General features: G+C 41.5%; 1 protein-coding gene across 2 annotated transcripts in view; it reads right to left on the reverse strand.

Moving 5' to 3' along the window:
* UNC5C (unc-5 netrin receptor C) overlaps positions 1 to 16,840 on the reverse strand; it is a 334,610-nt gene that overhangs the window by 19,500 nt on the left and 298,270 nt on the right. For both annotated transcript variants that reach the window (XM_040966791.1, XM_040966793.1), the window contains 2 exons: positions 7,488 to 7,656; positions 4,496 to 4,729 (listed from right to left, as the gene is read on the reverse strand). In XM_040966791.1, coding sequence (XP_040822725.1) covers positions 4,496 to 4,729; positions 7,488 to 7,656 — 403 coding nt within the window. The remainder of the gene's footprint in view (positions 1 to 4,495; positions 4,730 to 7,487; positions 7,657 to 16,840) is intronic.

Genomic DNA, 16,840 nt, shown 5'->3' on the forward strand with positions numbered 1-16,840 from the left:
AAGCACTCCTGAGCAGTGTGGACGAAAATTCCACAGTGTCCCACCAGTCTTGACCTTCACCTCCCAACACAGTCACTACTGACTTTCTAATTCTATACCGATGCTTCCAAATGGTAATGTAGCTTTCAAGATTCAGGTGACCATTTTTTTTGCCCTGAGGCTTAGCCAAAAAAAAAATAATAAAGAAAAAAAAAAAAGCTTTACAAAAGCTGCCAAACTCCAAAAGGGAGGTGGGCACATGAAAGAGTCCACTGGAATTTCTTAAGTTTGACTGATGTGGAGGTCTCAATTTTTTTCCCCATCCACATGGATAATATAAGCACACAAGATAAAAAGTGACAGTTCATATTCTTGGCACATTCAACCTGAGGCACTGAGCCACTGAGTTTTTCATACCAACTCTCAAGAACTATGTAGTTATAAGAAAGAATTTTCCACTGACCTCCCTCTCTGCCCTCATCTAATCATTCTGTGAGTCGGTCTGCCATTCAGGAAAAATCTCCACACATGGCTATAAGTACAAGAAAATAACAAGTCCTTGGAGACTATTCTTCAGGCATCCTTTGCTGTGCTGGAAATGGAGGAGGTAAGGAGTTGGATCACGAAACGAACAAGGCAGCAGAGTTCCTTTATCAAGGTATATACGCTAAGTGAGGGTCTTGAAGTAAATGCTTTGCAGCTACAAGGATAGGTAAACATGATACAGCCTACAACCCAATCAGGAGAGTGGAAGACATAGGAGATCAGTTGTATGGAACCTGACGATTACCACGTTATAGGTAAGAAGACTAAGAGAATAGAAGGCATTTGTTTACTCAGTTATCTTGAGATCATAATAGATCCAATCAGAAATGTATGGGTTTTTAAATAGCATCTCTACAATTTGGAAGTAGTGATAAACAGCTTGTTCAGTGGGTGCCAACCTTGGCTGTGGAAATGAGTAAAGCATGCAGCAGCTCAAGATAACAAAGACTTCAAGGTGAGAGTGAGTTCTCCGCATAGAGAACATATGAGGCCGTTGTGACTAAGGCCTTAGGAACCAAAGGGCAGTTTCCCTGTGCCATTGTATAAGAGAATGGATAGTCACTGCGATGTACTCCAACAGGGAGATTCAACAGACGGAGCTGGTCAATGCAACAGTGGCAAATGAAGAGGAAATCTAGAACTGGAGTATATTCTGGTGTACATGTAATGTGGAATGATGCAAGGTTTCTATAATAAGTCAGGACAAATGAACAATGATTGAAGCTATGACATTGAATTTGAGACATTGATGGAAACCCAGTGGGTGGAAAGAATACCACAAGGCAGGGACTGCTGTTATGGGGATGCACAGAAACTTTTGCAAAGGAACTAAAGTGGATAATGACCACTACAGGGCAGATCCAGCCTAGGAGATGGAGAGGTGACCCAGAAGAAATCATGGCATAGGAGCAGGTTTTAGGAGCTTTCCCCCTTTTCTTGTGGTTAGGTAAAGGGCAAAACATTCCCTAAGGTTGTTGCTAGAGTTGAGGTGCTACCTGAAAGCCCTAGAGGCAGTGAATCAAGTGGAAAAAAAAAAAGAACAGCAAAAACACAACAAAAAAACCCTTTGGAGATGTAGGAAATTTTGTCTATAGTAAACTCTAAGTTCCAAAAAATATGAAACTGTTTAGGATCAAAGTTCTTAACCTTGGCTGAATGAATAGCATAACTCAGGGAGGATTCAGAAAAATCATGAATCCCAGCCCAGTTCAATCAGATTCCTTGGGGGCAGGACATTGGAGAGAGTTTTTTTTTTTCTTTTCCTTTTCTTGTTTTTATAAAGAACCTCAGCTGATTGCACACACAGTTCACTAAGACAGAAAGCTGCTCTTGGGTGAGGGACAAAGGACAGGAGTTAACAGTGGGTAGGTCTCGAGAAGCTGAAGAAATTTTGTAGGGGTGGGGTGTGCGATGGTACGTCTGGGTCTTTATGATGATAGAAGCAAGGAGCAGGAGAGAAGTTGGAAGGGAATGCCCACAAGCAGAGGAGTACAAAGTGGCAAATTTCAGCACTAAACCACAGTTTTAAGCTAATCTGTCCCACATTTCCAATTCAAGCTTCGATGTTAGGCAGTATTGATCTGACTGAACTAATTGTCTCTTATAGACCATTTACCTATGGCTAGGATTTTGGTGTATCTGCATTATTAAAAGACCACAATGTGCAAGAAAGCTTCATCCATTATTTGTATTTGTTTCAGGCTAAGTGTTGGATCCCCAGATGCTGAGAATTTATAAATCTTGGCTTGGAAGATGTTGACTCCGATATGAACAGCTCTTGGGTTGATGCACTGAGTAAAGCTGTGCATCAGTTTTCCTCAGAGTTGACCATTTGCACATCTTAATCACTAATTTACCTAATGAAAAGTATTCTACCAAAGAAGACATTTTTGCATAGATTTCTGTGTGTCATTTTGAAACACAGAATGAGAGTTCCTGAGTATGACCTTGTGTGCAAATATAAAACACATGTATGCGTATTAAACATGTTGCATATGATGGGAGTCTGCAGCTTTATGTTCTTTGAAAAGAAGCATTCTTGAAGTTGTTAAAAAGATTTGACTTAGTCAAATCCCATAATTCCCTTACGAATGCAATTTTCTTTAAGAAGAATCTAAGCTTTGAGTGATTTCTATCCTGAAAGCCAGTGCCTTAGAAGTATCACATTGGGAAAAATTCTGAAATAACCTTGAGCTTTACACTAGAGATGTGTGCTCACAGAATTCATTCAATACCAGCAAATCCTACAGGCTTTCCAAAATATATCTGGCTCTGAACCAGGTATTATTTCCTCTCTGGGGATCATGTTGATCACATCCGCTGTGAGCCACAGATGATTGCAGTAGGTTCCTTCCCAATTCCCCCATTTCCAAGGGGGATGCAGGCTACAACTCTGCTTCTTCACTCACAGATTCCCTCTGCATGGGAACATCAGAAGGAACCCTCTTGATATTATATGATTGCATTAGGAAGTGGGCGTCTGAGAGGAGATGAATTCATGGAGATGGAGCCCTCATGAAATGGACAGGACACTGGTAAAAGTGACCCCAGAAGGTTCTCCTCACTTTACCATATGAACTACTGAGAAGTTGGCAGCCTGCAACTCCTTACCGGAGCCCAACAAAGCTGGCATTCTGAGAGCAGTCTTCCAGCCTCCACAGCTGTGAAAAAAATCAATGTGTGTTGTCTAAGTCACCAGGTTAATGGTTCTTTGTCATAACAACCTGCAACATGCCACATTCTAGCACAAAGATTTCTGTCCTGTGCGTTTACCACTGCTATGTAGACTTGATCTTCTGGCCTACCCATCTATGGCTAATTGCCTGACCCTTTAAGGACTACATGAATAGGGGTATTGTATGCCTGTTTCCTTTACTTACTTCTTTGTTACCACCCAAGTTCCTTCAGATAATTTTTCTTGCCTTGATTCTGCTTTGCTGCTGGAGTCAGACTAATATTTCTAACACATTTCCATCATGTATTTTTCCAGTGTAGACTTCCCTAGACTCCATTGACTCAATAACCTCAACTTTAGCCCTTATCTGTGACAGTCAAGGTCCGATCTGATAATACCCTTCCATAGTAGTCTGGCTTACTGCAATGATGAGCCTCCATCAGTTATTTATTATTCATTTCTGTATTTCTTGATGCTGTTTCCACCATCTCGAAATCTGGTGAATGCTTCTTTATTAAGGCAACCCCAAATGCAACTTTAATTTGGGTAAGCTTCCAATGTTAATTCCTTTTCAGCTGTCCTCAAAATAGTAAGATGCCTCCCACTCCCGAACTTCCACAGAACTTTGTGTACAGCTGTGGTGTTGTTCACAGTCAGACTTATCTCTTCATCCTTAGCTTATTTCTTTTATTCCCCCTTCCAGATCATAACTTCCTCATAGGCAGGTACTTACAATATTCCTGAAAGTTTCAACTGGGATGACACGAATGGCGATAATCGCACCAGGAATTAAGCCCATTTATTCTGCAAAGCAGCAGTCTGCTGTCAAATACTCTCTCCCTCACAACCCTCATAAAGAGAATGGAAATGCATATAAATGGAGTAGCACACCAGAGGAACATACAATGTGAGCAATTACGCCAATTCCTTTTATAGGAAAAACACAGCTGAGATAAATGTGGAAGCAGATTATTTACCATCCATGGGTCTCATTGCCAAAATCTTCTAAATTTTTCATTAAAAGAAATCAAGGGAAGGAAACAAAAGTAGCCCTTGGGAAGAATCAGCATAGAGAAAGCAGCTCCTATATCAGCGTGGCTTCACAGAAATGTCGCTTCTTGTGTATACTGCATGCTTTTGTGGTCGAGTACATATACACACAGACTTGGGTGCATGTATGTATGCATACACAATATGACACACAAGTACACACACACATATCTAGGTGTGGGCAACGCCAAAGTTAAGCTTTCAGGAGAAGGAAAGAAGAGAGTGGGGGAAGGTGAAGCCAGGTACCTTTAGGGCATCCTGTGTGTCATCCAGACAGTAGACCCGGATGCTGTACTCCAGGGAGGAGCAACAGAGGGGCCCAAAGATGGCCAGCTTCAGACGCTTCGCTGCTGCCTTGTTGGTGGACTGTCCGACCAGGGCGTAGGTGCTGAGGTTCTCTGTGAGGATGTGGCAGGCTTCTGCATCCAGTTGAATGTAGCAAGGGGTAGTAAAGTTTTCCTCTCCGACTACCACCACATCCTGGAGTGGGGAAGACAGTGAAAGGGAAGGTCCATGACTGAGCATGTGAGGGCAGGGCTGCCACCCAGGACCTTGACACGTGGCAGGTTGTGTAAAACTGGTCCTCAGGCTTGAGCATTAGCTTACATGCTGTTTGTTCCTTTTCAGGAATAGGTACACTTGTTTTTTCCATTCTTCTTTGTGATCTTTCTTCCTAATGTTGCACTTATATTGACACTATCTAGATGTACTTTATTTAGCATTTAGTATTTTTTGATCTTCCAAGATTCTATCTGGGTTCTACATAAAAATCTACAATACATTCATCAATATCCTGTTATAGTTAGTACACGCAAGTATATGTTTCTGAAAATTTTATGCTTCAAACTCTAAATTTCTTATCTAATCCCAAAGTATTATTATACTCTCATTATAATATACATTTTTTCTCTAAAAGTGTATAGTTTGAAAAGAATTAGAGATCTTAAGGATTTATGCAATACTATTCTGCTGTGTTCTTTTAAAATTCACCTGCCAAAAGCACTTTTCAAAGCAATACAATGCTCTTTCCAAATAATCCTGGTTGAGGAATTCTATGGAAGGTAAGATACAGAAAATGCTAAACCTGTAAGATACTCTTTTTCCTGTTACTTAAAATGGAAAGCATTAAGCAATTCAATCTTTTAGACTCTAAATGTTTGGTCAAAAATTTAAAAAAAAAAAGGAGTTGGGAGAGATGACTTTTTCAAACATGGTGATTAATTAAGCCCGGTTTTGGGTTATCCAAATGGCTCTGGTCACAATTAGTAATCTGAGTGTTCAAGCATAGCACCCATGGATCAAGGGTCATCCAGATTTCGCTTGAGGAAACCAGATGTGAAAGCTTGCATATAGCAAACGAGGCACAAGACAATAAGGAAAGGTGAGGACAGGAGTGGAGCACTTCTCATGCTTTTCTAAAGAACCGTCTTCTGCTATGTGACATAGTGAGTAAAGCTACTGGGCAAACATAGTCTTAACATAAAACGTATCCCTGCAGCACCAACCCTGGCTGCAAGTCTGCTGGCAAGAAACGATTCCTCACATGGGTGAGAGCAGAGGACATGTGTAGATGAGAAGCCCCAGTTCATCCCAGAGCTGTCCTGACGTTCTCCTAAACGGAATAGTAAGTGTTCTTCAAATATTACAAGCTGGGTTTTTTATGTGTGTTTTTTCTAAAAATATCTTTCCTTAAATAAATATATCCATAAGTAACCATAAAATATGCAACATAAACTTTGGAAAATTTCACAATTTATAAAATTGCTGAATTATACTTAAATGTACATTTATGTCATAGTTTTGTTAACTATTTGATAATGTTTTCATTAATGATAAAATATAGGTGCTCAGCAAAGGGCCTTTACTCATTGACTTACGTATTTTATTTATTTGGAAAGCAGAGAGAGAGAGAGAGATAGGATTCTGGACAGACTAGAGAACAGAAACCTCTCAACACTGGTTTCTGTCCAAAGGCCTGTATTAGCTAGGGTGGGGCCAGGCAACTTGGGAATTCATTTCCAATCTCCCACTCAGCTGGCAGGAACTCAAACACTTGAACCTTCATCTGCTGCCTCCAAGGGTGCACAGTATCAGCAAGCTGGAATAGGGAACAGAGCCAGGACTGAAAGCCAGGTGTTGTCATATGAGATGCAGGCATTGGAAGTGACACTTTAATTCCCAGGTCAAATCTTTGCCCCAAGAATTCTGACATAAGGAAAGTGATTGCTTTAGACATGGTCTTTTAAAAAGCTACCATGGAAACAGCCACAGGGAGTCAGGATGGTATAGGCTTTCTTTATTCATCTGTCTCTTTGAGGAAAACACCCTTGCTGTTTTCCCAGGTTGCTTAGCAGAGCTGTACACCAGGTACACAAAGTTCCTAACATTTGCTGGCCCAGGGGCATTGCTTTTCTACTTGTACATTAAAAACACCTGTGAGGCTCTTCAGTGTGTGAATCTATGAGAAGAAACTGTGTTGTGCAGAGGAGCTAAATGATCATAACAAGCAAACAACATTTGCATCTGATTATTTTCTCTGTTAAATACATACAGTGGAAAATATGTGGTATAGTTTGTTCCATTTTTGACAAGCATCCAAAGTCCCTTGGTATGCATAGATTTTGGATTTTTTTTTTTTTTACAAGAAAGCATCCATAGGCCTGGTTGGTAAGCTGTCAGGGCATCCACATGCTACATCCAAATGTTTGACACCTGGCTCCTGGGGACCCTGGGAAGTAGCAATGTTGGCTCAATTACTTGTGTTCCTGCAACCATCACAGGTATCATTGAATTCAGTGCCTGGTTCCTGACTTTGCCCTTCCACAAAGTGGGCATTTGGGGAGTCAATCAGTAGATGGGAGTATTCTCTCTGACAACTTCAAATAACTAGTTAAAAAATAAAAAACCTCTCTAATTCTATTGCCACAAACTTTTCATATGCTTTCCTAACCTTTCACACGTATCCCTTCCCAGCATGCAGTGAGTGTATTCCAAAAGTGATGAAAAATTTGCAAGTGTACTTTCCCTGGGAGGTAGCCCAGGTTCATCCATCATTTTTGTTGTGCCTATTACTCAGATAACAAAGCACTCAGAAGCATTTCTGTTTCTGGAGGGTCAGCTAAAATCCCACCCACATATTGTGTTAAGCACAGGCTTCCCTTGACAGCCCCTGCTCATCTGACTGGATGGCTCCCATGCTCCATGCTTCCCCCACCCCCTTATCCCAGCAGAGGCTCACCTCCCACTGTCCCTGTGCCACCTGGTTCTTGAGCTGAATCTTCCAGTCCTCAGTGTCGGGATCTGCACAGTGGTGCATGGTGAGGATGACAGGGCGGGTCAGGAGGGCCCCCGGAGGCCCGCAGCTCACCACTGGGGTCAGAAGGGTCTGTGAGTCTTCTGTGGGTGGCCTGGGTGGGAGGACAGAGAATCGCATCAGACATTTCCATAGGATTTGGGCTCTAGCTCTTCATTACCTTCTGACTGCTTAAACTGCACAAACTGGTCAAGTATTTTTCTCTTGAAACTTCTGTTTCTTGGGTGGGGGAAGCAAGAAAATGCAGCACCATTTAATGGGAAGACATGCTCCTTATATTTGGGACTTTGATGTTCCAAGAATGGAGGTCTTTAGGATAATAGTAAATTTGCCACTGTCCCTTTGATCCCCTTCCTTCAGACACAGGGCTGCCTTTAGTTTCTTCTTCTCAATTCACGTGCCAATACTTTCAGGGTGGAATGAAAAAGAACAGAGTCTTTATGACATTACATAACTAACTTTTTTTATGATACTTGTGTTTAGGACATCCCTTGAAAAATATTTCAAAAAATAATTTCAAAATGAGGACACCCTAGAGCTAAACTTAGTCCGAATGACTTTCAGGGATAACTCCAGCAAGTGTGCACCAGATTCACTCTTTTACATATGAGGAAAAAGAATACAGAATTGTATCAATTTATATGTATATATCAATTTATAATGACATCTCTTTCCTTGTATACTTCATACTCAACAGTCAGGGCAGAAACATTTTTATGTGTACAAATTCTTTATTATTGTTAAAAGTATTCTTAAATTTTTCCCCAAACAAGACTATAACCAAGAGGAAAATGGATAAATAAACTCAACCACTTAACTGATATGAGAAAGTTGAGGGGATTGGCCAAATTCTTACTAAGAAGGGCAGGTTATTAATAACTACAACCAATACCTTCTCAACTACAATATTCAAGCCATCTGCTAAAAGAACATGGATTTTTAAATCATAGAATCAGAGAATTCTAGAACATCTCTCAGAGGTCATTAAACATCGCCTTCCACATAAAGCAAGGCTCTCTCTATAACATGGCTGACATGTGGCTAGTTCTTCAGAGTCGTCCAGAATCATACTGCACTGACCCTATAGGGTCAACTCACCCATCACTGAGACTTAGAATCAGCACACTGTGCCCTCCTGACATTTCCCCCCACATATCCTTGACCTGCTTTCTCTATCACTTGGTTTCACGCATTTGGAGCTTGTTATTATGTTTCAATCTCCTTTATTACAGAACAAACATCTTCAGTTTTTTGAAGCCCAGCTGGAAAGGCATGATATCCAGATGTTTCCTTAAATCTCTGCTTTCCTATTTACATGGATTTTTGCCCGGATCTCAAGGTCCTAATTAAAGATTGAGATATCAGAAAATTAACTCAACACTAAGGTAGATGGAAAAGATGATGGCTTTTTTTTTTTTTATTTTGTGACAGTCATGCCTCCAAAATTGCTGTTTTATAATATTTTTAATCAAGTAATTACTTATACATACTATTTAGCAGGCTTCAGTTAGATAATAATATGGTTAATCATCTCCTTCATAAAACAAGGCATGAAGCCCTAAGAAAGTTAAATAATTTGTTTAAGGTGACCTCCCAGAGTGTGTAGATCATGGGAGGTGCTTGGACTAATCTATACCGTTATGTGGTTATAAAGATAGCTTCTGATTCCATGAGCAGAAATTTATATTTAGTTTTTTAATGCTATCATAATTTCTGGGCAAATTTCAGGCCATGTATTTCTTAACACTATGTGCTTCCTCCAAACATTGGCTGTCCTTCCAGTCTTTTATCCTCCTTGAATCTGATATGCCTGCATTTATGTTCTCATTCTAATCATTGATGACATGACATTGTAACACAAGAATAGGGCCAGTCAGGGACCTATTCAAGGGCATCACTTAAAACCTCTCCCTTGTCTAATGTAGAAACTTTGAGTTATCTAGTTGAACCCATTCTAAATCCATTAAATGTACATTGTCCAGTCCACATCTTTCCATTTCATTCACATGCATATGACCAGGGAATATCAAATTCCTTTATAATGACAATGACCACTTGAAATTGATTTTTTTCTCTAGCTCTTATCTATACTTTATATATTATTTAAGTACATAAGCTAGAAGTTAGTTTATATCCATTGCCTATCTTCATGTAATAATGAATGATAGCTACTGCAGCTATTTAATATGGTTGGAAAATCACTGCCTTTGGATTTCTCATGTTACTGTGTGTTCCTGTCTTTTCAAGGAATTCTTGCATAGCAAATGCCTTGGGAAAGAGAGTGCCTGTCTCTGGCACACATCCTTCATTGTGAGAAAGCCTCCCTAAGTGCAGAGCTTCTTTCCTGGAATTCAACCACCAAGTAGATAGATGTCATCTGACCCTCTTTGCATCACCCTTTCAGAACTGCAGCTCAGGAGACTGGCTGAAAAGTCATGATAGCCTGCACAGTGCTCCTAATGCAGCATCCTTGGTCTCTGGGCTGAGCAACCTGTGCCTTCTCTCAGCATCCACAAAGCAGTGACAGCTAAGTTGGTAACACAAACAAGGTCACATTTCAGAGTTCTCATAGTTAACAGTTACGATCAGTGGCGAGAACAGAATTATCATCTGGCACATTTTTGAGTTAAAAACACTTGGCTTTCACAGCTTCCCCTCTCATTCTAAAGTTGCCCTAGGCTCTCACCAACCTCTGGCATTTCCTTCATCCCATTTAGAAAAATCCAAACAAGTTTTATCTACTTTCAGTCCTTTAATATTATCTCTATTCTCTATGAAAACAGTTTCCTCTATTAAATTTAAAGTTATCTGGGTACTTGGAGATGTGCTTTTATTTGGGATCCTAAAGTTATTGGCATCAGCTTAAGATTGTATTATTATCTCCTTTATCACTGTGGTTTTCATTTCCTCCTTTATCCAGTGTATTCTCCTAGAATATCAGCAAGGTTTTGCTTTCATTGTAATGTAGCTAATATCACTCAATCTGCTGCAGGGAGTAACCTTATTGCTCACTCCACTTTTCCTACCAGAGAGAAAACATCAAGGGTTGAATTGGCCTGAGCACTACTTTTGCTACTTTTCAGTTACAAGTGTGCCTTGAGAAGCACTGAGAAGCCAGTGTGAAACTTTTAAGGAAGGAGACTAAGGTGGAATTCATTTCAAGTGGCCCTTGCAATATAGTTGGGGATTGGAAACATCTGTCTCCCAGTCTGGTATCAGCAGCAGGTGCTTGAGGGGACAGAAAGGGGGCTCATCTCATCACTGCCTTGGAACAGAAGGGAGAAGAGGACCCCCTGCTGGGACGGGGAGTTGTCAGCCCTGTCCTGTCCCAGCACACCCCTGGCACACAATATTGATGGGCACCACTCTTTGTAGGAGGGGTAGCAAGCGAAGGAGGCGCAGGAGGTGTCAAAAGAATTTATTAACCCAGTGAGGTGCAAGGATGTGATTAATAGGGAAGCGGTGATGTGGAATTCATAACAGGGGATCAAAAACAAAGAAGAAACAATGGCAAGAACCTTTTCTATGTTCTCAAGATGAAAGAAGTGGCATGGAAATTGGAAACATATCCAAGTATATATAGAAAGAGTGACTTAGGGAAGGTGGAAGGTTTAACGCTATGAAATCAAAGCTCACAGAATCTAAATCAATAAAGGAGTCCTTCATTGGTATGAAGGGAGGGTATGGAAGTATATAACACAGTTGCAGAAAAACCCATCTGTTCTGTGGTTCTGTAGAGAAGTGCTTGCTCCTCAGTGATTCCTGTGTGTGCCTAACTGTTCACGCAAACTGTAGATATTAATTGCAGGTGATATGGAAATGAACACAAAGCAGAAATTACTAGCTGAAAAGGCAGCAATGAAATGGAACAACGGTGAGAATGTTAAAGGCTTTTCAAGCCAACAAAGATATTATCGTGTAAATGCTGACTGGGTTCTGACTTGCAGGACAAAGCACCCAGAGAAGAGTTTCCATTCCCTGCCTGAGATGTTCTCATCTTTTGCTTGATGTTATCCAGGAGGAGAACTTGCACACCAAAGTGCCTGTTTCACAAAACTTTCCGTGTGGAAATTGCCTTTGCAGCTCAGGGCACACCTGCAACGTGGTTAGAATAAGTGCTTAGATTGCCTCCTTTCCAGACAGGAAACTCCAGGCCACACATATTAACACATCCGCCTGAGGACACAAAACTAGTTTTCAGCAAGGCTACATTGTCACACACAAGTCATTTAATTTCTGTCACATGGGGGTGTATTTTGGGCTATTTATAATGGATCTAGGGCTTCAATAGAGTTTTATTTTCTGCTTGCTAGAGCAGGCACAGAACTGCTAAAAAAGAATCTCCCCACCCTCCTTTTGTGAAGCTGCAATGCCCCTTTCGTCTAGACAAACATCTTTTGGCAGTTTCCTTAGGATGATAATCCCTGACCCTAGCCACAGCTGCTTTTTTAGAGCACATGTTCTTCACCAAAATTTGCTAAAATGTATGCACTCTCCATCCCTCTCAGCACCTATCCAACTCACCTGCTATCAAAAGCTCAACTGAGGAAAAAAAAATGTGGAAGAAGTGCTCAAAGGCAAGCCACCATTTTCTTCGGCCCACATGTATCCCCGGATTCAATCAGAACAACCAAGTGCTACACTCTGGCATGAATGGCTGGATCTTTGTGCAATGAACTCCCTGAATTTATGCAGTCAGCCTTCCACATGCATGGGTTCCTCATTTTCAGATTCCACCTACTGCAGATTGAAAATATTGAGAGGCTTATTGTGTCTGTGCTGGACACACAGGATTATTTTCCTTACTATTATTCTCTAAACAATTCAAATACAATAATATAATATTTCTATTGTATTAGGAATTGTTATCAGTTAAGCTTGTGCATATATAAGCACTGCCATTTTATGTAAGGGACTTCAGCATCTGCAGAGTTTGGTTTCCACAGGCATGCTGGAACCAATTGCACATGGCAACCGAGGGACTGCTCTACTTGGCCTTAGACACACTCCTGCCACGCTAACAGAAGCAGCCCTTGACACCCACTGCCATTTTATTTCAAGGATATTCACAATTTTACCACAACACCTTCTTGAGGAGACAAAAAAGAAACAATTGAGTTTCTTCTGGGCACATGTTTTCCTTATGGACATGTGGATTTGTAAGTTATCAGTCTGCTCTTGAAGGCTTGAAAATAGTAAATGCATGAGCAAGGACCAGCAACTGTGCTGGGAATTACACCAAATACTTTATATTCTAATGCTCACTTGACTTGATCTTATCTTTTGTAACCTTATTTCCCCATTTGCTTATTTTTTAATCCACTTACTAATTCCTTTTCCTTCCATTAGACTGTTTTCAGAAATAGAAATAGCATTAAAGTAATTCTCTGTAAGTGAGGTTTCTAACAACACCATCTAAAATTGTTAAAAAATGAGGCTTAAACATGCCTGGAACCGCTGTCAGCCCTCCACTTCTCCCCCTTTAGAGCTATTCCTTCAGACTGAGAAAACTGGGACTCGTGAGTGAAAAAGGAATTTGCTTAAATGGAGAAATAAACATTATTGAAATGCACCAAGAAGTAATGATGTCCATTGCTATATAAGAAGTTCTAGATAATAACATGCTTGAAAAAGTAGACTATGGGGCAGTGTGGTAGCTTAGTAAAGTAATCCTCCGCCTTTGGCACAGGCATCTCACATAGGTACTGGTTTGAATCTCGGCTATTCCACTTCCGATGCAGCTCCTTGCTTGTGGCCTGATAAAGTAGTGGAAGAGGGTTCGAGGGCTTGTACCTCTGTCCTCACACTGGGGAACTGGAGGAAGCCCTTGGCTCCTGGCCACAGACTAGTCCAGCTCTGGCTGTTATGGTCATTTGGGGGATAAACCAGCAGATGGAAGATCTCTCTGTCCTTCTCTCTGTCTCTCTGTAACTCTTTCTAGTAAAATAAATACACCTAAAAAATAAATAAAAGCAAACTTTCTCCTGGGTGCCTAAGTGAATGTTGTTCTTTGGCTTATCGTATCACATTCCTGGACGATAGCTCACAGATATTCATGTGTGCAGCAACCTTTGTTTCCTCACCACTCCTCCTTTAGTCCATGTCTACCGTGATTTCACCAATGATAAACATCCTAAATGTCTCCAATGCTTTCCAGTTGATAAATTCAGCGCTTTAAAAAATCATTCTTTCTAGTTACTTACATCTCAGTTTTTGAATACATTTGAAGAAGACAAAGTGCAAGAGTGAAAGAGAGAGCAAGACAGAATCTTTTTTAAATGTCTACAATAGCAAAAGCCAGGCCAGACCAAAGTCACAATCCAGGAATCTTCTTTGAGTCTCCCCACGTGGTGGCAGGAGCAAACATGTCATCCACCACCTCACAGGGCACATATTGGCATATAAATAGAACTGGAGCTCAAACCCAGGCACTTGGAAATGGGATGTGGCGATACCACGTGGCATCAAAATCACAGTGCCATTGTCAAGATTCAGCTTTAACTTCAGTTCTGTTCATCACATCCTCTACCTGCAATTTCTCTTTGTCTTTGGTTTTGAGGCCCCTGGTTTCTTCACCCTTACGAACACTCATCCCATCACTCAAAGACACATCGACTGGGGAGCTCCACTAGGTGTGTTGAGCACCATGCCAGTGCAGCCTGTTGACTTATCTACCTGCCCCTTTCAGGTTCCATTTCATTTTGGGGATCTATGCTGTCCTTCAGGGCAATGGCTGCTGCCTCTGAGCTCTCCAGATGCTCTGACAGTTGCCACTCATCAAAGGCTTGCTGTCTGAAACAATCAGATGAGTCTTACCACTGCTTTGCAATACTTCTGGCCAGCTGTAAAATGTGATTCCTTCTAAAGTGTCTTTTGTGTTGTATCCTCTGACTAGGACCTGATTCATTACTCCTCTTCCCTTTCTCATTCTTTGGATTGCTACCATTACCCAATCCAACACTAGGCTTTAGGGAGAAAATTCTGATACATTGGCCAATGCATCCTATACATCCACCAGACGCACCTTTCCAAGGCACTGCTCCACGTGGGCCACTGTGCTGTTCAGAAACCTTCTCCAGCTCCCTAGAGCTTACCAAAAGTGGTCCTTGTCCCTTACTCTTTTCTCATACATTACTCTTTCTGATACAACTGCCAGACAAATGCAAAATATCAAGAAATGCAAAAGCTAACTTTCACCTCTTTAGATGACTTCTCTGTAAGAAAAAAAAGCTGCTACTAGAAATAAGGCAAAAAGCCCACACGAGCAGCAGGAGCTGTGGCTTATGTGTGCACAGAGGGGGGCTGCAATGTCTCCTGTGAACTGCACAAGGGGAGAGAGAGCCTCATGCAGCTTCTGTACCCTCCTTGGCTGGAGTTATCTGCTTTTGCCTTTGCAGCCTGATCAGGCTACTCACTTGCCACTTTACGCCTTCTGTTTGGAGCCTATTCAGCAAGAAGACTCCTCTTGTCACATCCACTGTGCCACATGTAATTAAGTTCACGCCTCCCTTCTGACAACTCCCATCAGCAGATGACCAGCTGGCTGGCATCCAGCTGGAAACACAAGGCGGGTTTGCATGTGATAAAAGGGATAGGAGAGAAGGAAAATGGGGGTGGGGGATGCTCAGAAGTGTCCTATGCCTGCTTTGAAATGACATCCACATCTACCCGCTGCCATCTCCCAAAGAAGACCCATCTCAGATCGTGTGAAGACAGAAAGGGTCTATAAGTGAGCGACAGGAAATGAAGTGCAGTGAGAAAGCTGGGGCTGTGTGCGGTTGAGTATCGGAGCCGCAGAGGAGAGCAGGTACATTAGAAAGCAGAAGGTTTATGGGTCAGATCAATCCTTGTTTGAATTCTGCCTCCCTTGGTTATGAACTGTGGAGTCTTGACTGTTTGACTTCATTATCGTGAGCCTGATTTTCTTCTTCAATGTGGAATTCAGTCTTAACTTGTGGTGCCATGGTGAGCAATCAATGACATGCAGAGTGAACAGCTTCAATGCTTTTACACTATTGCTACCTTCCAAGGCACTTTCTTGCCCTGGTGTTTTACAAACACACAGGTAGTTCACAACAGAGAAGCAATGGGAAAATTTCTCTTGCATTTGATTTCGTTATTTTTTTAAGATGAAAAACATAGACTTAGAAAGCTGGATGCCGTTTAGATGATCCCAATTTTTTGATGACATCCAGAGCATCCTAATTAGGACCAGATGCATGGAGGCCTTCTCTTCTTCGTCAGGTCTGCTCAGCGTACTGACTTTGGCTACATCAATGTCATAGAGCTTCTGCACAGCTTGTTTGATCTGGTGCTTGTTGGCCTGGACATCCACAATGAACCTGAGTGTGTCGTTATCTTCTATGATCTTCATATTGGCCTCTGTGGTCAGGTGCAACTTGATGACTGCATAGTGATCAAGCTTGTTTCTCCTGGGGAGTGCCCTTCCGAGCGTATTTGGGTTACTGCCACAGGTCCTGTGTCTTGGGCCACCAGGAGTTGGGTGACATGTGGATCTTCTTCCTGTGGTTGTGGACAGCGAACTGTATCACCTTCTTGGCCTTCAGGGCCTTCCCTTTGGCGTTGGCTTTGGGAGGGGCAAGAGCTTCCTTCTTCACCTTCAGTGCCATCTTGGTGAAAAATTGGTTATTTTATTGAGTTGCTTTCTTGTTTCATGGTCTCTGGTACAAATTTTCTTTTGGGATCTTGAGGTTTTCTGACTTCATTTTCATAAACAGAATTTCTTTGATGCATATCCATTTCAGCAGTCATCCTCTCTGCCTTTAACTTGTGCAGATAAACACAGCATGGGATGGTCTGTGGTTTACAATCTTCACACTCAGAGGCAGAGATACTTTGCAGCAGAGGGTCCGGCTTGATCAGTTGTCAGTTTTCTGTCTTAGCTCTCTTTCATCTGAATTACTCAAAAATCCTGAGTGGGGTACCAGTATGACCAGGTGAGAGAAAAATGGAGAAAGACAGGGAGTGCACACTCTTCCAAGCTAGACTTTCACTAGCCACCACTTGAGGCTTGAAGTTTGTTTAAGATAATGGTTATAAGTTGGAAAAGAGAGGTCTTCAAAATGTTTGTGCAAAATAAAATACAGATCAGTTCATTTATGGTGCCAAGTAAAAATTGAAATCTGGGCATACGTTCTTTTCACAAAGCACATTCTCCATGAACTCATTCAAAACTCCAATAAGAGTCGGGGCCACATTACAGCCCCTCTACCTATAACAGCCAACACTTGGGTCTGTTTACCTTAAATGTCCATGTT

The sequence above is a fragment of the Ochotona curzoniae genome, unplaced genomic scaffold (genome assembly GCF_017591425.1).
Source record: "Ochotona curzoniae isolate NIBS_2020 unplaced genomic scaffold, NIBS_Ocur_1.0 scaffold_4506, whole genome shotgun sequence".
In the NCBI taxonomy this organism is placed as follows: Eukaryota; Metazoa; Chordata; class Mammalia; order Lagomorpha; family Ochotonidae; genus Ochotona; species Ochotona curzoniae.